The 23,126-nt window shown below is 39.5% G+C and overlaps 1 protein-coding gene across 1 annotated transcript; it reads left to right on the top strand.

The window, feature by feature from the left end:
* The first annotated feature begins 280 nt into the window (after positions 1-280).
* LOC138869683 (uncharacterized) lies at positions 281-22,160 on the top strand. The gene is made up of 5 exons (XM_070147324.1): positions 281-421; positions 512-988; positions 1,108-1,338; positions 21,296-21,437; positions 22,111-22,160. The coding sequence occupies exons 1-5, from the start codon at positions 281-283 to the stop codon at positions 22,158-22,160; spliced, it is 1,041 nt and encodes a 346-aa protein (XP_070003425.1).
* The last annotated feature ends 966 nt before the right edge of the window (positions 22,161-23,126 follow it).

Raw genomic sequence — 23,126 nt, 5'->3', positions numbered from 1 at the left:
ATCCAGTCAAACCAAGCTTGAATACAAAATTCTCTTGAAGGCTTCAATTGAGGTTGTAAGACTCCTATTGAATCAATGATTGGCATTCTGTGGACATCGTGAAGATGAATCATCATTAAACAAGGGTAACTTTCTTAAGATTCTTTCATGGTATGCAGAGAGGTGCGATAAAATTCGTGATCTTGTGTTGAAAAAGGCTCCAAAAAATGATCAGTTGATCTCTCATAAAATTCAAAAAGACATTATCATTACATGTAAAATTGAAACAATTAAAGCAATCATGGACGATCTAAATGGAGACTTTTTTCCATTGCTAGTTGATGAATCATGTGATGTATCACGCAAAGAGCAATTAGATATTGTCTTACGATATGTTAATAGATGTGGATCTGTGGTGGAGCATTTTATTGGGATCGTTCATGTTCGTAATAATAGTGCTTTATGTTTAAAGAAAGCAATTATTGATTACCTTGCTCAACATTCTTTGAGTTTATCTTATGTGCGTGGATAGTGCTATGATGGAGCAAGCAACATGCAAGGGGATTTAGGTGGCCTCGAAACTTTGATTCAACAAGAAAGTAAATCCGCTTATTCCATTCATTATTTTGCACACCAACTTCAATTGACTCTTGTTGCGGTATCCAAAAAGTGTCTTGAAGTGGGAGAACTTGTATTGTTGGTTTCTAATGTATTGAATATAGTGGGAGGTTCTTACAAACGTATGGATGATCTTCGAGAATCTCAAGCAGAAAAAGTTCAAGAGGCATTAGACATGGGCGAACTTGAAACTGGTAGGGTTTTGAATCAAGAACTTGGTCTTGCCAGAGCTCCCGATACTCGTTGGGGTTTGCAATACAAAAATTTTAAGAACTTTATTTCTATTTTTGGCTCAATTATTGATGTTCTTGATACTATTATTGTTGATGCCTGGACTTTAGAAGAAAGAGCTAAGGCAAAGGGATATCTTATCACTTGTCAAACATTTGAGGTTGCTTTCATGTTGCACCTAATGAGAGATGTTTTGGGGATCACAAATAAGCTTAATACATCCTTACAAAAAAAAAGCAAGATATTGCAAATGCTATTCTACTTTTTGAATCGGCAAAGAAACGACTGCAAAAGCTAAGAGAAGAAGAATGGGGTTTACTTATTGATAAGGTGTCTGCATTTTGTGTTAAGTATAATATTTTGATACCAAACTTTGATGACTTCTATGTTAACTCCGAAAGATCTCGACGCAAAATTGCTGATTATACTATTTTACATCACTATCGTGTTGATATATTTTTTAAGATTATTGATTGGCAAGTTCAAGAACTCAATGCTCGTTTTAATGAGGTGACAACGAACTTGCTTGTTGGAGTAGCTTGCTTAAATCCAGTTGATTCATTTTTCAGTTTTGAAATAAACAAGATATTGATGATGGCTAATTGTATCCTGATTATTTTGATAAGAATATAATAGTTGCGCTCAAGAATCAACTTGAAACTTATATTGTTGATGTTCGTGATTTTTGTCACGACCCTATCCCGAACCCGGTCATGATGGCGCCTCTCTTGAAGACAAGGCCAGCCAGTCTAACCCAATTCATCTTTTAAAGCAGTTAATTAACACAAATATAGATAATAATGCGGAAGTCCAACCCGACACAGCCCTAACCGAGGTGTTACAAGTCACGAGCATCTATAAGAATGAAATTTCCACTTTACAGTCTAGAAATACACTGAACAAGAAGAATGATTAACATAGAAAGACAGTGGTGTTGCGAACGCTGGCAGTCACCTCGCTAAAACCTCTACAACTGTGCCTCCACGCAGCCAATACCCGCTACCGGGTGAATAAATACCTGCAACTGCATGCGAGGTGCAGAGAGTAAAGTGAGTACTCCAACTCAGTGAGTAATAAAGGTAAATAATAACTGAGCAGCAAGAAATCACGTAAAGCAACCAACATGCTATATAGAGGCAGTGTAAAACTCCTTGAGAAAATCAGTGAAACTGTGAATTCTTTAGAAAATACCTTGGCTCAGTTTTAAACATCTTTTGAAAATGATCTTTTCAACAGTTGTGAAATAAATTTCAAAACAATTAGTGCCGCTATGCACAGAAATCCGCCCCTCGGGCACAAATACCACAGTTAAACAAGTAAAAGACAAGTGAGTATGCAAAATGAACATATAAACCTCGCCCTCGGGCAATCATATAGAATAGTACCAGCCCCTCGGGCACAAATTAGTTCCTGGTCAGCCATTGTTACCTGACCTCACGGTGTTATTCCTGGTCAGTTATTGTTAACTGACCAAATTGCATCATACAGTGTCATTGTTACCACTGTCTCAAATCACATGGGTACCCGCACTCACTGTGGGTGTGCAGACTCCGGAGGGGCTCCTACAGCCCAAACGCAATAATAATATAAGGCCTGAAAGCCTTCTCACTTCACTCATAAGGCCTGAAAGGCTCCTCACATCACTCAAGCCACCGCGTGGCATAAATAGTAACTCAGGCCCTCGGCCTCATATCACTCAGCATATCCTCACATATGGCCCTCGGCCTCACTCAGTCCGAAAATCATCACAAGCCCCTTGGGCATTTGTAAAACAGTAGTTCTCAGCCCAAAATATCATTTGAGTTTCAAATCTGTATAAAAGTGGCTGAGTTTGTAAAACAATAATCATCAATAGGACTGAGTTTAAATATAAGTCAAAACAGTGAGGAAATAGTGATAAAAATTCTTGAAGGATTCAAATAATTGGCACGAAGTCCAAATATGGCAAACAACCCAAATCATGATGATAACAAATCAGTTTCAATCAAATATGCAGTAAAATCATCAATACGGGATGGACCAAGTCACAATCCCCAGTAGTAAAGGACCCCGCGCTCTTCATCCAGCGCGTGTCTCACCTCAATATAGCACTATGATGTGCAATCCGGGGCTTCAAACCCTCAGGACATCATTTACACTCATTACTCACCTCAAACCGGCCAAAGTTCTAGCTCGTTATGCCCTTGCCTCTCAAATTAGCCTCCTCGTACGACGAATTTGCTCAAAATCACAATGAATATGTCGCATTATGCTAAAGGGACAATACCCAATCAAAAACACTCGAAAAATATCAAAATTAACGAATTTGGCAAAACCCGAGCCCCGGTCCCACGTCTCGAAACTCAGAAATTTTTACGTCATCGGGTTCCTTATCTCGCCACGAGTCTATACATACAAAAATCTCTTAAATCGGACCACAAATGGCCCCTCAAATCCCAAATTTAGAATTTCAATTTCAAGCCCTATTTTCTTACAATTTGGCTATATTTTCATGAATTTCAAGGATAATTTCACAATATAATCATGTATTTAGTTCATAGGACTTACCTCCAATCACTTCCCGTCAAAACCCCTTCAATTACCGTCCAAAAGCTCTCAAGGTTGCTCAGAAATGGTGGGAAAATGGGTTGGGTTCGCGGATGAAATGTTAATTTTTCGGAAGTACTGTTCACGACACTATTCAGGGGTCACTGTTCATGGTTCACTGTTCACGGGTCACTGTTCACCCATGCGGTTACTGTTCACGCGCGGTTACTGTTCACGGTACTGTTCACTGGGTACTATTTCTGCAATTTTTTTCCAAATTTTCCTAAGTCTGAAACACTCCCGAGCCCTCTGGGCTCCTAACCAAACATATGCACTAACTCAACAACATCCTACGAACTTAACCGTGCAATCAAATTGCCAAAATAACGTCATATACCATGAATTAAGCTTTAAAATCCAAGAATTCTTTCAAATTTCATAAAACATCAAATTTTCCATTTTGAGCTCGAAACACGTCAAACGACGTCCGTTTTCAACCAAACTTTATAGAAAGTGCTTAAACCATATATAAGACCTGTACCGAGTACCGAAACTAAAATACGGGCCCGATTTCATCACTTTCTAATCAAATTTCATTTCCATTTTCCTTAAATATTTTCAGAAAACAATTTTACTCAAAAATTCATTTCTCGGGCCTGGGACCTCGGAATTTGATGATTCTTGTTCCTATGAGTCACAAATAATGATACAAACATAGACCTTCAGTCGAAGCTCAATTCGGAGCTCATTTGCTCAGTTCAATACCCATTTCACTTGTTAAACAATTAACTCATGTTTCGTGTCAAAAATCCAATCGCGACTTGATGAAATTAGACCAAACTTTCCAGATCAGTCCTATAGTTCATTATCAATATTCCAGAAGTCTCGAAATCAAATTTCGATCTCTAGAACTAAAAATGGACCTTTGGATCATTACATGCTTATGCTCAAAACGGCAAAATCTTCCAAAAACTCTTCCAAAACTTATCTGAAACTGATGGGACCCCGACCAAACATGCCAACATAACTCATAATATACTTCAAACCTGTTCCAATCATCAAAACACCTCAAACAACATCAAATTACCCAAAACTCATCGAATTCAAGCCTAAGTTTCCAAAAAACTTCCGAAATACACTTTCGATCAAAAACCCGACCAAATGATGTCCGAATAACCTGACATTTTGCACACACATCAGAAATGACACAACGAAGCTACAGTAACTCTCGGAATTCTATTCCGACCCTCGGATAAAAATCTCACCTATCACCCGGAATTCGCCAAAATACTGACTTCGCCAATTCAAGCCTAATTCTAAACTGGACCTCCAAAACCACTTCCGATCATACTCCTAAGTCAAAAATCACCTCCCGGAGCTAATAGAACCATCGGAATTCACATCCAAGCCCTCTAACTCATAAGTCAACGTCCGGTTGACTTTTCCAACTTAAGCCTTCTTAAAAGAGACTAAGTGTCTCATTTCTTATCAAAACCACTCCAAACCAACTCGATCCCATAAGATACGGATAATAAAGCATAAAGAAGCTAAGAATGGAAAAAACGGAGCGGTAACCTATGAGATAACGGGTCGGGTCGTCACATCCTCCCCAACTTAAACAAACGTTCGTCCTCGAACGTGCCCAAAGTTGTCCCAATAGCCATACAATCGCTTAGTAACCTCGCCACACATATACCCAGGGGTGATCCCACGTCACCCTATCTCATATAGGTCCGACAATACATTGTAACTTAAATTTTGCAATCCAATCTAGCCCATAAGCCATAGGACCACGTTTCCACTTTTGAAATCTTTCATATGATCAGAATCCCACATTTATACTGTGAATAAGCCCGAACAAGTTGTAATAACCCACACCTGCAACCTCAGGTGCTATTACATGATAGACCACATAACTCAAACACTTGTAGTGATAACTCCTAATCACAACAGCTGCACACAACACCTGAATGCCGATAGAAAAACTCTTATCAACTAAAGTCTCATCTCACACTTTCATATGCTGCCAATGATGACTAAATCACGCGGTAAGCCATAACCATTTCCCATATCAACCAAGCGTAATTTGATGTCTAGTACCACAAGCGAATCATCATGACCACAGAGAAGTACATAATACAATGCCATACCAGTAAACCTCACTATTGCACCATCCGGTTACCCCAGAAAGGGAAAATACCTCAAAGAAGAGAGCCGCTTTGCAAGTTCCATAAGTACCACCCCAACGATATGTTATGAGCTCGTCAAACACAATGGAACCAAGATACATGAATAGAATAATAATAACCGGCTCTTCTATAGCTCACATTGACATTAACTTCACGAGCAACTTAATTGCCAATAACATAATCCACCTGGCACAATCACAAACCTCCAATCCAAGCATATCATATAGAAGTAATCCAGCAAGTACACATGTATATGCTAAGTGAAACAAGATTCTCATGCTCCTGGACTGGCATAAATAACACTCTATATCGTAGTCATGAGCAAACTGCACTGTCATAGCTCAAATCAGCAAGTTAGCACAGAATTAGTAATTACCAAGTTTGTTCTGAAATTTAGCATCTTGGAAATAACAAGTATAGTCCAGATAGTTCTTAACAAAGTTACGAATACGAGAAACATTATACCTTTAAGCTCAATATCCCACTCTAGGCATATCATAGCCTACGTATCTTCCGAGCACGAATATTGGCTCGATGCTTGCACACATGTTCAAACCTCACATATATCTGTGCTCACAGCGTATAGTTATCACCATCAATTAGCTCGACTAGTGCATCCAATGAGTTAGATAAAATACTCTCCTCAACATGCCACAATCCCGAAATAGTATATTTTTGAGAACTCCCCGTCTCCAAATTCATAGATCACATAAATCACTGTAACTGATCACAACCTTAGCACCCAAATGACTGACACGTCCCTCAAGTACAATCATCCCAAGATAATTATTTTCAAAAATGTTCTAAATACATAACAAGATCGAAATATTGGTAGTCGATCAACCAAGTGAGCGTTGAAACGGCAATAGACATCTATTAATCATAATGTAACGTGCATCCTTCTCAGGTCTTACCGAGCAGTTATAACATTCAATCTAAATATTTGAAACTGACTATTCTATCCAGAATTCATGTCCTTTTCTTCAAGAATGAACTGTCACCTCGTACATGAAAATATTAAACATGCATAACATACCACGTCTATTATGCCATCATTTGAAAATGCAAGAATATCATTAGAATTTCTGGGCTATAGGAAAATTACATTCCGGCAGTTAGAAATCTTCTATTTTCTCCCATTTATGAGGGGTTCATAATATACAATATGGTCCGCGCACCACGGAAGATATCCGGCTTGAACCATGGTAAAAACCATCAAGAAAACTTTCAAATCTGTTCGCGCATAACCAAGCTATCAATACGAGGCAAAGGGTACTTGTTCTTCACTGTTACTTTATTCAATTGGCTGTAATCAATGCACATTCTCATTGTGTCATCCTCCTTCTTCACAAATAAGACTGGTGCACCCCAAGGTGACACACTAGGCCGAATGAACCCCCCCTTTTTTTTCTAAGAGTTCCTGAAGCTGCTCTTTGAATTCCTTCAGCTCCGCTGGTGCCATATGGTACGGTGGAATAGAAATGGGCTGAGTGCCCAGCACCAAGTCGATACCGAAATCAATATCCCTATTCGGTGTCATGCCCGACAGGTCTGCAGGAAATACATTGGGAAAATCCCTCACAACTGTGACAGAATCAATACTAGGGGTCTCAGCTCCAACATCTCGCACAAAAACTAGATATGACAGACAACCTTTCCCAACCATACGCTGGGCTTTCAAGAAAGAAATTACTCTGCTAGGAACATAATCAGTCATACCACGCCACTCGATCCGCGGTACACCTGGCATAGCCAAAGTAACTGTCTTAGCATGACAGTCTAGAATAACATGACACAGAGATAACCAATCCATGCCCAATATAACATCAAAATCCACCATGCTCAATAGCAATAGATCAACTCGGGTCTTCAGACCCTCAATAATCACAACACATGACCGGTACACACGGTCCACAACAACAATATCGCCCACTGGGGTAGATACATGAACAGATAAAGAAAGAAACTCCAGGGGTGTACCCAAATAATGAGCAAAATATGAGGACACATAAGAATAGGTGGAACCGGGATCGAATAATACAAAGGCATCTCTGTGGCAGACTGGAACAATTCCTATAATGACATCATCTGAAGCAATAACATCTGTCCTTCCTGGAATAGCATAAAAATGAGCCCGGCCACCGCCTGATCGACCTTAAATCTCCGTAAGCCATAACTGACTCACCAACACGCCTCAAACTGGAACCAATATAGCACATAACCATGCAATCGACTTAATTAATAGCAAACTCCCCAACTTGGCTCAAAGCCATAGATCAAAACGCACTCAATAATTCACAACGCATATACTCTATTGCTGTCGTAATACCATAGTGAGATTAAACTCACTCTTCATAAGCTTGTGCAAACACGAATCATCTAGAATTTTAACTCTTCTGCAATTCTTGCATTCACTCACACAACAGTTAAGCCCACTCTTTAGGAGGCCCAATTTAGATTTCAATGCATATTCTTCACTTGTAAATGAGATCTTCTAATAAACAACATAAGGATCGCACCACTTTAGGACACTCCTCAGGAGATAACCTACCTGCTTCACCTCCAATTAACATTTTTGTATACCTTCCACGGTCATACACATTACACAATCACTTAATCTTTCTGAGTCTAAACTCATACCATAACATGAAATTCACTTCACTCCAAATAGGAGACATGAAAAGATTCTCCACGCGCCCAGAATTCGGGGCTACACATATAATCACAATGAAAATCAAACACTTAATAGTTCATCTATCATCCTGCAGCCCTTCCTCATCACTTCTAAGTCATATAGATATATCTCGCAGTACTAACATACTCCTCACGTAGCTATCCAACCATCATTCCCACTAATAGGGACAATACCAGACATATAAGTTCAAAACACTTGCTCGCACAATTAGCACCTCGGTGCTCAAGCCATAGGCAAAGATCCGTCCTCAAGTCCTTCAGACTGGCCCAACATCAACTCATAGAGGTCACATCTCTCCCTTCGATCAGAGAATCACAAGCCATCAAGGCACATCTAATACTGAGCGCTCGTTCGCGCATACGAACACGTGGAAGGAATTATAAGAGTCACTTTTTCAAGCTGAATCAAAGACGCACGATAAGAATTCAAGAATATAAAGTCTTTCCTAAAGGGCTGCAGCCTCTCGAGGATAAATACAGACGTCTCCATACCGTTCCACAAGACTCTGCTAAACCTGCTCATGACTCGTGAGACCTATGTAACCTAGGCTCTGATACCAACTTGTCACGACCCTAACCCCGAACCCGGTCGTGATGGCGCCTCCCTTGAAGACAAGGCCATCCAGTCTAACCCAATTCATCTTTTAAAGCAGTTAATTAACATAAATATAGATAATAATGCGGAAGTCCAGCCCGACACAGCCCTAACCGGGGTGTCACAAGTCACGAGCATCTATAAGAATGAAATTTCCACTTTACAGTCTAGAAATACACTGAACAAGAATAATGAATAATATATAAAGACAGTGGTGCTGCGAACACTGGCAGTCACCTCGCTAAAACCTCTACAACTCTACCTCCACGCAGCCAATACCCGCTACCGGGTGAATAAATACCTGTAACTGCACGCTAGGTGCAGAGAGTAAAGTGAGTACTCCAACTCAGTGAGTAATAAAGGTAAATAATAACTGAGCAGCAAGAAATCACGTAAAGCAACCAACATGCTATATAGAGACAGTGTAAAACTCCTTGAGAAAAATCAGTGAAATTGTGAATTCTTTAGAAAATACCTTGGCTCAGTTTTAAACCTCTTTTGAAAATGATCTTTTCAACAGTTGTGAAATAAATTTCAAAACAATTAGTGCCACTATGCACAGAAATCCGCCCCTCGGGCACAAATACAACAGTTAAACAAGTAAAAGACAAGTGAGTATGCAAAATGAACATATAAACCTCGCCCCTCAGGCAATCATATAGAATAGTACCTGCCCCTCGGGCACAAATTAGTTCCTGGTTAGCCATTGTTACTTGACCTCACGGTGTTATTCCTAGTCAGTCATTGTTACCTGACCAAATTGCATCATACAGTGTCATTGTTACCACTGTCCTGGTCAGTCATTGTTACCTGACCAAATTGTATCATACAGTGTCATTGTTACCACTGTCTTAAATCACATGGGTACACGCGCTCACTGTGGGTGTGCAGACTCCGGAGGGGCTCCTACAGCCCAAGCGCAATAATAACATAAGGCCTGAAAGCCTTCTCACTTCACTCATAAGGCCTAAAAGCCTCCTCACATCACTCAAGCCACCGCGTGGCATAAATAGTAACTCAGGCCATCGGCCTCATATCACTCAGCATATCCTCACATATGGCCCTCGGCCTCACTCAGTCCGAAAATCATCAAAAGCCCCTTGGGCATTTGTAAAACAGTAGTTCTTAGCCCAAAATATCATTTAGAAATATCATTTGAGTTTCAAATCTGTATAAAAGTGGCAGAGTTTGTAAAACAATAATCATCAACAGGACTGAGTTTAAATATAAGTCAAAACAGTGAGGAAATAGTGATAAAAATTCCCGAAGGATTCAAATAATTGGCACGAAGCCCAAATATGGCAAACAACCCAAATCATGATGATAACAAATCAGTTTCAATCAAATATGCAGTAAAATCATCAATACGGGATGGACCAAGTCATAATCCCCAGTAGTAAAGGACCCCGCGCTCTTCATCCAACGCGTGTCTCACCTCAATATAGCACTATGATGTGCAATCCGGGGCTTCAAACCCTCAGGACATCATTTACACTCATTACTCACCTCAAACCGAACAAAGTTCTAGCTCGCTATGCCCTTGCCTCTCAAATTAGCCTCCTCGTGCGACGAATCTGCTCAAAATCACAACGAATATGTTGCATTATGCTAAAGGAACAATACTCAATCGAAAACACTCGAAAAATATCAAAATTAACGAATTTGGCAAAACCCGAGCCCCGGACCCACGTCTCGAAACTCAGAAATTTTTACGTCATCGGGTTCCTTATCTCGCCACGAGTCTATACATACAAAAATCTCTCAAATCGGACCACAAATGGCCCCTCAAATCCCAAATTTAGAATTTCAATTTCAAGCCCTATTTTCTTACAATTTGGCTATATTTTCATGAATTTCAAGGATGATTTCACAATATAATCATGTATTTAGTTCATAGGACTTACTTCCAATCACTTCCCGTCAAAACCCCTTCAATTACCGTCCAAAAGCTCTCAAGGTTGCTCAAAAAAGGTGGAAAAATGGGTTGGGTTCGCGGATGAAATGCTAATTTTTCGGAAGTACTGTTCACGACACTGTTCACGGCACTATTCACGGCTCACTGCTCACCCATGCGGTTACTGTTCACGTGCGGTTACTGTTCACGGTACTATTTCTGCAATTTTTTTCCAAATTTTCCTAAGTCCGAAATCACTCCGAAACACTCCCGAGCCCTCGGGGCTCCTAACCAAACATATGCACTAACTCAACAACATCCTACGAACTTAATCGTGCGATCAATTGCCAAAATAACGTCATATACCATGAATTAAGCTTTAAAATCCAAGAATTCTTTCAAATTTCATAAAACATCAAATTTTCCATTTTGAGTTCGAAACACGTCAAACGACGTCCGTTTTCAACCAAACTTTACAGAAAGTGCTTAAACCATATATAAGACCTGTACCGAACACCGAAACTAAAATACGGGCCCAATTTCATCACTTTCTAATCAAATTTCATTTCCATTTTTCTTAAATATTTTCAGAAAATAATTTTACTCAAAAATTCATTTCTCGGGCCTGGGACCTCGGAATTTGATGATTCTTGTTCCTATGAGTGACAAATAATGATACAAACATAGACCTTCAGTCGAAACTCAATTCGAAGCTCATTTGCTCAGTTCAATACCCATTTCACTCGTTAAACAATTAACTCATGTTTCGTGTCAAAACCCAATCGTGACTTGATGAAATTAGACCAAACTTTCCAGATCAGCCCTATAGTTCATTATCAAAATTCCAGAAGTGTCGAAATCAAATTTCGATCTCTAGAACTAAAAATGGACCTTTGGATCATTACATGCTTATGCTCAAAACGGCAAAATCTTCCAAAAACTCTTCCAAAACTTATCTGAAACTCATGAGACCCCGACTAAACATGCCAACATAACTCATAATATACTTCAAACATGTTCCAATCATCAAAACACCTCAAACAACATCAAATTACCCAAAACTCATCGAATTCAAGCCTAAGTTTCCAAAAACTTCCGAAATACACTTTCGATCAAAAACCCGACCAAATGATGTTCGAATAACCTGAAATTTTGCACACACATCAGAAATGACATAAAGAAGCTAGAAAAACTCTCGGAATTCTATTCTGACCATCGGAACCTATCAACCGGAATTCGCCAAAATACTGACTTCGCCAATTCAAGCCTAATTCTACACCGGATCTCCAAAACCACTTCCGATCACACTCCTATGTCACAAATCACCTCCCGGAGCTATCCGAACCATCGAAATTCACATCCAAGCCCTATAACTCATAAGTCAATGTCCGGTTGACCTTTTCAACTTAAGCCTTCTTAAAAGAGACTAAGTGTCTCATTTCTTATCAAAACCACTCCAAACCAACTCGATCACATATGATACGGATAATAAAGCATAAAGAAGCTGAGAATGGGAAAAACGGAGCGGTAACCTATGAGACAACGGGTCGGGTCGTCACAATTTTGATGAAAGGTTCTCAAATCTACAAGGACTTGTTGATCTTTCTGAAACACTAGTTAAGAAAAAGAAGCACTTGAATTATCCATTTGTGTTCGCCTTGTGAAATTTGCTTTGCTTCTACCAGTTGTCACTACTACAGTTGAAAGAACTTTCTCGGCGATGAAGTTGATCAAGAGTGAATTGCGAAACCGAATGAATGACGAATTCATGAGCGGTTGTTTGGTACATTATGTAGAAAGAAAAATATTTAACACCATTTCTGATTAGACTATTATGAATACATTTCAGAAAATGAAAACTCGTAGAGGACAGTTGTAATAATATATTTTATTAATATATAATTTTTGTTGACTTCTTTATATATTTGATTCTTTACATTTTGAACTCGCTTGATAAAAATTCTGGGTCCGCCATTGCCATAACCTCCCCTTTGTAACATACATGTATAACCTATAACAACAGTTAATGAAAGTATGAAACATAATGGTATCAACTCATTTTCTTTGTTAAATAAATGAACAAGATAACTTGACTTACCATTTCAGAGTATAAGATTTTTAATTCCAAGAGAATCCTTCAATGCTTACGTAAAGCTTAAACGATCCAAAACTGTAGAATAATAAAAAAAATTATTGAACAACAATTCTGAAAGTTTATAGATACTGACAAAGTAAATAATTCTTACAATATAGTAGGTGCAATTTTAACTTGTTATAATGATCATTAAGTAATTTATCTTTTTTTTTAATAATTATCCACAAATACCTATTATTATTGTAACGACCCGACCGGTCGTTATGAGTTCTAGCATGTCGTTCCGCAGTTTGAGGCCATGAGCAGCTTCACTTCAGGTATTATGACTAGTACGCGTGGTCGGAGTTGAATTCCGGGAAGTTTGGAGTTGATTTGGAAGAAAATTCTCATTTCGAAAGCTTTAAGTTGGAAGAATTGACTAAGATTGAATTTTAGAGTAAACGACCTCAGAATCGAGATTTGAAGGTTCCAACAGGTTCGTATGATGATTTCGAACTTGGACATATGCCCGGATTGGTTTTTGGATGATCCGGGAGCATTTCGGCGCCTATTGTGGAAGTTAGCATTTTGGAAAAATTTCATAAATTTGGGTTGAAGTGCATTTCAATGTTATCGATGTCCGTTTGGGATTCCGAGTCTGGAAATAGCTCCTTATGATGATTCTGGTATTAGGAGCGTGTCCGGAAGTTGATTCGGGGGTATGTAGGTCATTTTAGAGTCGTTTGGCGGAAGTTAGAATTTTGATGGTTTTTGAGGAGTTTGACTGGAAGTGGACTTTTTCATATCGGGGTTAGAATCCGATTCTGGAAGTTGGAGTAGGTCCGTAATGTCAACTACGACTTGTGAACAAATTTGAGGTCAATCAGACGTGATTTGCTAGTTTTCGACATCGAATGAAGAAGTTTGAAGTTTTAAAGTTCATTAAGCTTGGATTGAAGTGCAATTCATGATTTTATTGTTGTTTGATGTGATTTGAGGCCTCGAGCAGGCCCACGTTATGTTTTTGAACTGGTTGGTATAATTGGAAGGGGTCCCGAGGGCTTCGAGTGGATTTCGAGTGGTTAACGGGTAGAATTTAGAATTTGAAGAAGAATTGAAGCAGTTGATATCTGGTGTAACCGCACCTGCGAGGTTTTGGCCGTAGGTGCGGAGCTGCAGAAGCAGCCTAGGTGTCGCAAAAGTGAAGCTGGGCAGTCAGGCAAAAGACCGCAGGTGCGGAGTTGTGGCTACATCTGTGCAAGCGCAGAAGCGAAGAAAGGGGCGCAGAAGCGGAAGAAAACCACAGAAGCGGTATTTTGTCCGCACCTACGGAATCGCAAAAGCGGTCAAGTGACCGCAGGTGAGAAGAATCACTAGGCAGTGTGTTTATTTAGAAAACGAGAGTTGGCCCATTTTCTTTCATTTTCTCTTGGTTTGGGCGATTCTTGGAGGGTTTCAAGAGGGGGTTTTCATCATCAATGGCAAGTTTTGGAGCAGTGGGCATCGGTTTGAGGTGATAGAGTTGCGTTGGAGTCGGTTATGGAACTTCGTTGCGAGGTAAGTCCCCTTTCTAACCTTGTAAGAGGGAAATATCCCCATAGGTGAAGTAATTAAATATGTGCTCCTATTTGTGCAGGCTACGTACGTACGAGGTGACGAGAGTCCATGCGTAGCTACTATTATGCTTAAGTCCGGGTAATCAGGACCCAAAAGCATGCTATACTTGCGATATTTGTAACCCTATTGTCTATTTAAAATGCTTAATCATATCGAACTTGGTAAATGAATTTCTAAAAATGGCTAAACATCATTTTCTGGACCGTTGATAAAGAAGTTGCATTTCTTTAGGTAATTGTTTCCCTGATGAATTCTTGATTGACTGTTTGAATGTATTTATCTATGTGTAACCGCATCGCACGTATGATTCGCGAGTGGGGGTAATTCTTTTATTTATATTTGACTATGTCACGAGTATGATTCGATAGCGGGGTAATATATGCATCTATAGTTCGCGCCATTCGACCCCCTAACAGTGCACAGTTTAAATATTATGTTGGATCTGGCCGTACGACCTCAGCATGATTTACGCATGACTTGATTGATTGTTTTGGAATTATTGATAATTGATACAACCTCATCGGCCAGAGATGTAAATTGTTAAAAGATGGAAATAAGTTTGAAGATTTTTATTAACAAAAGAATTGTTTACCTGCTTCATGATTATTGAGTTTTCAATCGCCTTATAAAATCCATGACTTTTCACATTATTGATATTATATTATTAGACCACTAGTAAGTATCGAAGTTGACCTCTTGTTACTACTTCTTCGAGCTTAGACTGGATACTTACTGGGTACGCGTTATCTTTGTACTCATACTACACTTGCTGTGCATTTTTGTTGCACAGACACATGTATGTCTAGTGGCCTCATTGGACGCAGCAACATGGTTGATACGGAGACTTAGGTGAGTTGCATCTCTCGAGACGACCCGCAACCAGCAGAGTCTCTTTCAGAGTATTGTATTTTCTTTTTTGTTCAATTTGTATTCTGGATAGTTATTGTATTTTTATTTCCTAGAAATTACTTATGCACTCGTGACACCGGGTTCTGAGATGTATATGGGATTATTCATTATTGAAAATTTGTTAAAGACATTATTATTTACTCGGTGAAGTTCATTATTTATTGTTTAATGTAAGGAAAAAAATTAATTTTAAAAATACTAAAATGAGAATTTAATTAACTTCTTGGTGTTGGCTTGCCTTACAGTGGTGTCCGGCGCCATCACGACCCTTAATGGATTTTGTGTCGTGACAACATGGTATCAGAGCACTAGGTTTACTTAGGTCTCACGTGTTATGAGCAAGTCTAATAGAGTCTTGCGGATCAGTACGGAGACGTCTGTACTTATCTTCAAGAGGCTACGGGGCTATTAGCAGCACTTCTCTTCTTGATTCCTCATCGTACGATTTGATTCCTTTGAGGCTTATGCCTTTGTTTCTTTCCTACTCAATCTTATGCGACGTGAGGCGCTTATTATAACTCGGGAATTTGAGGAATTGTAATGGTACTATAGACGTGGTGTAGGATGTTTCTCCCTGCGTATTTGATTGGGCTATTGTAGTTGCCTGGCGGAAGGCCGTTCTATCGTTTCAGCTTAGTATCACTATTACCTAAGGTTTTGAGATTTGACATTTGATTGTTATGACGATTCATGCGTCACTATCGTACAATGTTGGTGAAATGGTAGGATGCTTGTCTATGCATCGAAGCAGTGCATAACCCAAAGGTTCAGTATTTTATTCCTGGCGGAGGAAAGGTAATCGGACTATGAATGTTCAGATTTGGGTTGATAGGGCAACAAGACTTGGCATATTCGAGTGTGGTGGAATTTTCATCTGTTGTGTGGTGTCGTCGCCCTTGATTGAATGTGTTATGTTCGCCAGTATTATGGTCTTCTTCTATTCGCTATTGGGGGTCAGAGTATTGTGAACTAGTGCTGGGAAAGTGGCTGTCAGAGATCGCGGTGTGCGGTGGTTCAAGATTGAGTCGGTGTTCCTGGTATTGATGGCCCGAGAAAGATGCTCTACGAAGGGGTTAAAATGGGTAGCGATCTATTAGTTCAAGTGCTACAGAGATGGATTATTGATTTAAGGCAACAACTGGGCAGCAAAGGGTGAGGAAGGGCATGTGGGAAGTGTCATGCAATGGTTAAATCTCCAGAAGGTCAGGTGTAAGAAGCGGAAGTCGAGTAGTTGCTTAAAGAAGAGAGTTTGGCCAAAGTGGGAGAGTGGCAGAGTAGCATATGGGTTCAGTGGCAGGATAACTACACACCTTGAGGAAAATTTTAAATGATTTGGGAATTTTAGTGGACGGTGATTGGGTCTACGGGCTTAATTTGAAATATTGGCTAGTTTACGGCGGGAGGTTGGATGCAACAGAAAGGAGTTGCTTGATATGGAGAAGGATACAACATGACCTTGAGTTGGAGGATATTGTGGCACGTTTAGTTGATGTCCATGAGGAATGAATGGACTTGTACAGCTAGTGAATGAGCATAGGCTCAGGATGGGTTACTGATTTCGTCGTAATTGTGCAGTGCAGCGTCGTTGGGAGATGTCGGCATGTAATTTTCACATGCGGGTTATCTCTTGTGAGCAGGTTAACGGCTGCGTGGTGCTGACAGAGCTTTTACAAAGAATTGTACTGGCTATCCGGTAAGAGGTCGAATATCACGACCCAAACCAATGGGCCGCGACGGGCACCCGGTACCTTACTCAACCGAGTACCAATGTAACATACCTTTCTTATTACATCATCATATACACATGACATACAGGCCTAATAGGTCAACATGATCATTTATAAACTCAAAGCATAGGCCGACAAGGCCGTACAATCTTTCACGTACACGACATATGTCTACAAGCCTCTAAGAGTACATAAATATCATAAAGGCCGGGACAGAGTCCCGCCATACCAAATAATACACGTCTAAATCATACTAACCAAAAACGCAACTACGAAGCAAATGGAGCGCACCAACATCTTCAGCTGAGCTGATAGCCTACTTGGAGGGCTCTCAACCTGTCTATCTGGACCTGCAGGCATGAAACGCAGCATCCCCAAGCAAAAGGGACGTCAGTACGAAAAATGTACCGAGTACGTAAGGCACATAAATAAGTACATAATAGACATGAAAGAAATATGGAGTACATGACTCAATATGTAAGTCTGAATAAATTTGTATATCATGAAATAATTATAGTATCATGCATATACAAGTGAATATCATGTCGTGCATAGGTACATGTTTCATAATATCATTAGCCTCTGAGGGCATCCCATCATTTCATATCGGCCACTGTGGGCAAAATCATCATCATATACTAGCTGATCAGGTGGTGGTGCGTATATAATGCCATAACCTTTCCCATATCCCATATGCATATATATATATATATATATATATATATATATATATATATACCTTTCCCATATCCCATATATATATACACACGTATATAACGCCGTTTGAATCATATTTCAGCCACTATGGGCAACATCATCATCATATACCAGCTGATCAGGTGGTGGTGTGTATATAACACCGTAACCTTTTCCCATATCTCATATACATATATTTACATATATACGCGTATATAACACCATTTGAATCATATTTCAGCCACTGTGGGCAACATCATCATCATATACCAGCTGATCGGGTGGTGGTGCATATATAACGCCGTAACCTTTTCCCATATCCCATATATATATATATATACATATATACGCGTATATAACGTCGTTTGAATTATATTTCAGTCACTGTGGGAAACATCATCATCATATACCAGCTGATCATGTGGTGGTGCGTATATAATGCCTTAACCTTTTCCCATATCCCATATACATATATTTACATATATACGCGTATATAACGTCATCTGATCATGGGTAAATGCACATGTATAAATGAGTGAAATGCATGAAAAATACATAATAATCTCGATATTCCTTCCGAATAAGCTTTTCCAACTGCGTATTATTCTGAGACCCATGAAAAGAAGATAATAAAATATTATGACACATAGAAATTCAAGAACATAGATACCTCTAATACTTTTATGAATAGAGTAATTCATGGAATTTGTACATTTGCACGTTTCGTTCGTATCATATGGATCATGCCAAAAAAAAAAGGATAGCTTTAACATACCTGTTCCTTGAATTATTTGAACGAATCTGCTTCTGCGAAATTTTTGAATGAAATTTATACTTGGATCTGCTTCTAGCGTTTTTGGCTTGGATTTAAATTTTAGGAAGAAAACGTTTCTAATTCTTGAAGAATCATTTGGGTTTGAAAATGGAATTGTCTACTTGAGCTACAATTTGGTTACTGTACTGATAAAATTGAAAGCAACTAGATTTGGTAATTAAGAAATGAAGTTTTGTTTGAATTGATTTATGATTTTCTCACGTTCTTGGCTTTTAGCCAAAACTATATTTATGTTTTGAGGCTTTCTGATCTTCTCACATTCTTGGCTTTTATCCAAGACTATATTGATGTTTTGAGGTCTTTTCAAGCCAAAATATGATTGTGCTAAAACTAGTAGTCTTTTAGACTTTTAACATAAGTTACAACTTTGCTAATAGATCAAATGTGTCTTTGATAGCCACCTCCCCATAATTCAACATGAGTCATTTCTTAAGTAGTGGCCCTTTTGCCATGTTTTCTTGGGGGAGGGTTTTAATCTTATCCACTTATTAGTTAACCGGGTAATGTCTTGTTACCCGGTAATTAATCAATTACCCGCATAATTTAAAAATTACCACAAATTACTTAAAATTCTATTTATTTTTAAAATACTTCATATATACTTTATATATTATACTACCATGGTCATATATCAAGCCCGAGATATGGTTAAGAATCGAGCTTTTGCAGCGGATTATGATAAGAGGTTCAGAATGTTCTATGATATTTTCGGCTTGCAGTGTAGCATTTGGAGGAATGAGAGAAAATGACTTCCGATTCGTAGAGGAATTATCAGAATGAGTGTATCAGTTCAAGATGCGAATGTGTGTGTAAGGAGGACATGAAATGGTTCATAGGTTTGGAGACAATATGGTCTCGTGGAATGGGGTCACTCGGGATGAGTTCAAAGTTAGGTTCATGATGTAAAGAATAAGGCTATTATTATTTATAAGGCAAGTTAAGGATAAATTAGAAGAAGGTATATTGGTTAGCCATGGTTGAATCAGCATAATGATGGCAGTGATCAGTTCCTTCAACGTTATTAAGTTATGCATATGATTTATGGCGATATGTGCGAGGCTTAACAACCGCCGTAATTTAGAAGTATTCAAGTATTATGGTATGTTATGTATAGGGAGATCCCGGAAGGGTTATGGTGGTTTAGACCACTACTTGAGGATTTGCATATTTTGCGGTTATGAGAATTTACTCGCGTATTGCTATGGTTCTCTTGGAATGAGATAAATAAAAGGTTTCTATATGATGAAATGTTTACCATATTAGTGGTTCAGGGGTTATGATGAAGTTCTGGTACTATCACATATTGGCATGTTAGGCTCAGTGAGTAGTATGAAGTTTGAAAGTGAGGATCAAGGTTGCGGTTTGGTGTTGACAAGGATGTTATGAGCTCGGATGAGCAGGAAGGGGATTTGGATGTTTGGAGTAAGCTAGTATTGTTTTCAGCGTCACCTGAGATTGGTGTCTTATGTAAAAGGCTTTGCATACCGATTGTGGATTCTCGATTTGATTCACAGCGTTAGTGTGGCCGGTGGTATGGGTGTGCAGACTTGTTACCCGGTGCGGGAAGTCGTAGAAGCGTGTACCACTGAAAGATTATATAAATGTGACATGTAGTCACTTGATTAATCGAGGATTTAGACCAAGTATGGAGATTGTGGTAATATCACAAACTTGAGGATTTATGCATGGAGGGCGTTTGGTTAATTTGGTTGTGGATCGTGGAAGTTTGTTCCATTTATGATGGTTGTTCTTGGGTGTTGTGGGAAAAATGGGTTATTATGAACCCTTGAGGTTATTAGCCTAGTATGGTGCGATCAGAATCGGCTTGAGGTCTGTGAATGGATATAAATATGAATATGGGCTATATATATCAGTCCAGATGTGTTCATTTCAACATGGCACTCTTCATGGAGGAGTATTCGAACGTTGGATGTTGTTTCTTTATCGGCTATTTCATGTAATATTATATTGTGTTGTATGAGTTGTGAAACATCTTGATAACTTCATATATGTCGAGGTTCCGCGTAGCGATGGTGTTATGTGAGCAGGATGGCTCTTGATATTCAGATCATATATCGCACCTTAGTTGTGCTTGAGTTTTGTAGCGTTTGGCACTGTCTGTCTCTAGGGATTGTATTAAGCACTTAGCGTGCTTGTGGCCAATGTTCGGTATTCTGTAGTAATGAGCAATTTAGCTTGATAAGTATCTCCTTATGCAAATTTTATGTGTGGATCGAGTGGCACGCCTCCACGGGTATGTTGTTTAAGATCGGGTTGTATGCGCGCAACAGTGTGATATTGAGTACAGTTTCCTACATCTATTTTTGTGTGTTTTGTTTTCCATTTTCTGAGGAAGGTTTATAACACCTTTTTGGTTGTGTAATTAGTTGCGTGGGTTGAGTAGTCCCTTCTAGAGTTCGTTTTCCTTATGTATCATGTTCGAGTTTGTAGCTTATTGGCACATTGTGACATTATGTGAGGTTTTTTTTGTTATGTTTGGGGTGGCTTGTTGTCTGAGCCGCTTGTACCGGGTGAGGCGAGATTATTGGACCTAGGATAAGTGAAATCGAGTTTATATGAAGCATATTAAGAAGCAACTATCGTTGTATGGTCCAGAATGAGGTAATGGTTCTTGTTAGGAGTATAGACTCAATGATTTGTTGACTCGACAGTTCGTTATGAATTTCTACATGTCTCTTCCGTTATGGCAGTATTACAAGAGTTGGAACAAGACTTATATATGCTATGAGGTGCATTGGGAGCATCAGATTTGCGGAATGTCGGCTATTATGATTAGAGAATGTTATTATGGTCCTGTGAATGATGGGGGTGCATGGTGTGAATTCAGCAAAGGTATGCAGTCATGTTCTGGTACATCGTGTGGTGATTGATACGGTGTTCGTATGTTAGAAGCAGGCCTGGCAGAGAATTCCGTATGTTGGAACTGGGCTCTAAGCTTATTTTCTTGAATAAAAGAGAACATCTTCAGATTTGATCGAATTAATGTGCTCAACTGAGTTGTGGTAGCACGGATAGGTGCACGAGGTGTTAAACAGTTCTTTCGGACAACTCCAGAGCAGTTCATATCACGTTCGAGGATGAACGTATGTTTAAGTGGGAGAGAATGTATTGACCCGCCAAGTCGTTTTGAGTTCTACTGCGTCGTTCAGCAGTTTGAGGCCATGAGCAGCTTAACTTAAGGTGTTATGACTTTTACGCGTGGTCGGAATTGAATTCCGAGAAGTTTAGAGTTGATTTGGAAGGAAAATTCTTATTTCGAAAGCTTTAAGTTGGAAGAACTGACTAAGATTGGATTTTAGAGTAAACGGCCTCAGAATCGGGATTTGAATATTCCAACAGATTCGTACGTTGATTTCGGACTTAGACGTATGCCGGAATCAGGTTTTGGATAACCCGAGAGCGTTTCAGCGCCTATTGTGGAAGTTAGCTTTTTGGAAGAATTTTATAAATTTGGGTTGAAGTGCATTTTAGTGTTATCAATGTCTGTTTAGGATTCTGAGTCTAGGAATAGCTCTGTATGATGATTCTGGTAGTGGAAGCGCGTCTGGAAGTTGACTCGGGGGTCCGTAGGTCATTTTGGAGTCGTTTGGCGGAAGTTAGAAGTTTGAAGGCTATTGAGAAGTTTGACCGGAAGTGGACTTTTGATATCGGGGTCGGAATCCGATTTTGGAAGTTGTAGTAGGTCCGTAATGTCAAATATGACTTGTGTGCAAAATTTGAGGCCAATCGGACGTGATTTGATAGGTTTCGGCATCGAATAAAAAAGTTTGAAGTTCTAAAGTTCATTAAGCTTGAATTGGAGTACAAATCATGGTTTTAGCATTGTTTGATTTGATTTGAGGCCTCGAGCAGGTCTGCGTTATATTTTAGAACTGGTTGGTATAATTGGATGGGGTCCCGGGGGCCTCGGGTGGATTCCGGGTGGTTAATGGATTGAATTTAGAATTTGAAGAAGAATTGAAGCAGTTGATATCTGGTGTAACCGCACCTGTTAGGTTTTGGCTGCCGGAGCGGAGTCGCAGAAGCGAAGCTGGGCAGTTAGACGAAGGACTGCAGGTGCGGAATTGTGGCCGCATATGCTCAAGCGCAGAAGCGAAGAAAGGGGCGCAGAAGCGGAAGAGAACCACAGAAGCGGTATTTTGTCTGCACCTGCGGAACTGCAGAAGTGGACAAGTGACCGCATGTGCAAAGAATCGCTAGGCAGTGTGTTTATTTAAAAAACAGGAGTTGACCCATTTTCTTTCATTTTTTCTTGGTTTGGGAGATTCTTGGAGGGTTTCAAAAGGGGGTTTTTTATCATCAATGGCAAATTTTGGAGTATTGGGCAACGATTTGAGGTGATAGAGTGGCGTTGGAGTCAGTTATGGAACTTCGGAGAGAGGTAAGTCTCCTTTCTAACCTTGTAAGAGGGAATTATCCTCATAGGTGAAGTTTAAATATGTGCTCCTATTTGTAGGGGCTATGTACACACAAGGTGACGAGAGTCCGTGCGTAGCTTTATTATGCTTAAGTCCGGGTAGT

Source organism: Nicotiana sylvestris, chromosome 5 (assembly GCF_000393655.2).
Source record: "Nicotiana sylvestris chromosome 5, ASM39365v2, whole genome shotgun sequence".
NCBI classification, from domain to species: domain Eukaryota; kingdom Viridiplantae; phylum Streptophyta; class Magnoliopsida; order Solanales; family Solanaceae; genus Nicotiana; species Nicotiana sylvestris.
This window is presented reverse-complemented; position numbering and strand designations above follow the sequence as displayed.

Coding starts and splice junctions, on each gene's coding strand:
- LOC138869683 (XM_070147324.1), top strand. CDS start 281: ATGGACGATCTAAATGGAGACTTTTTTCCATTGCTAGTTGATGAATCA. Junction 422..511: donor ATTTTATTGGGATCGTTCAT/GTTCGTAATAAT, acceptor GTGCGTGGATAG/TGCTATGATGGAGCAAGCAA. Junction 989..1,107: donor TCACTTGTCAAACATTTGAG/GTTGCTTTCATG, acceptor GAATCGGCAAAG/AAACGACTGCAAAAGCTAAG.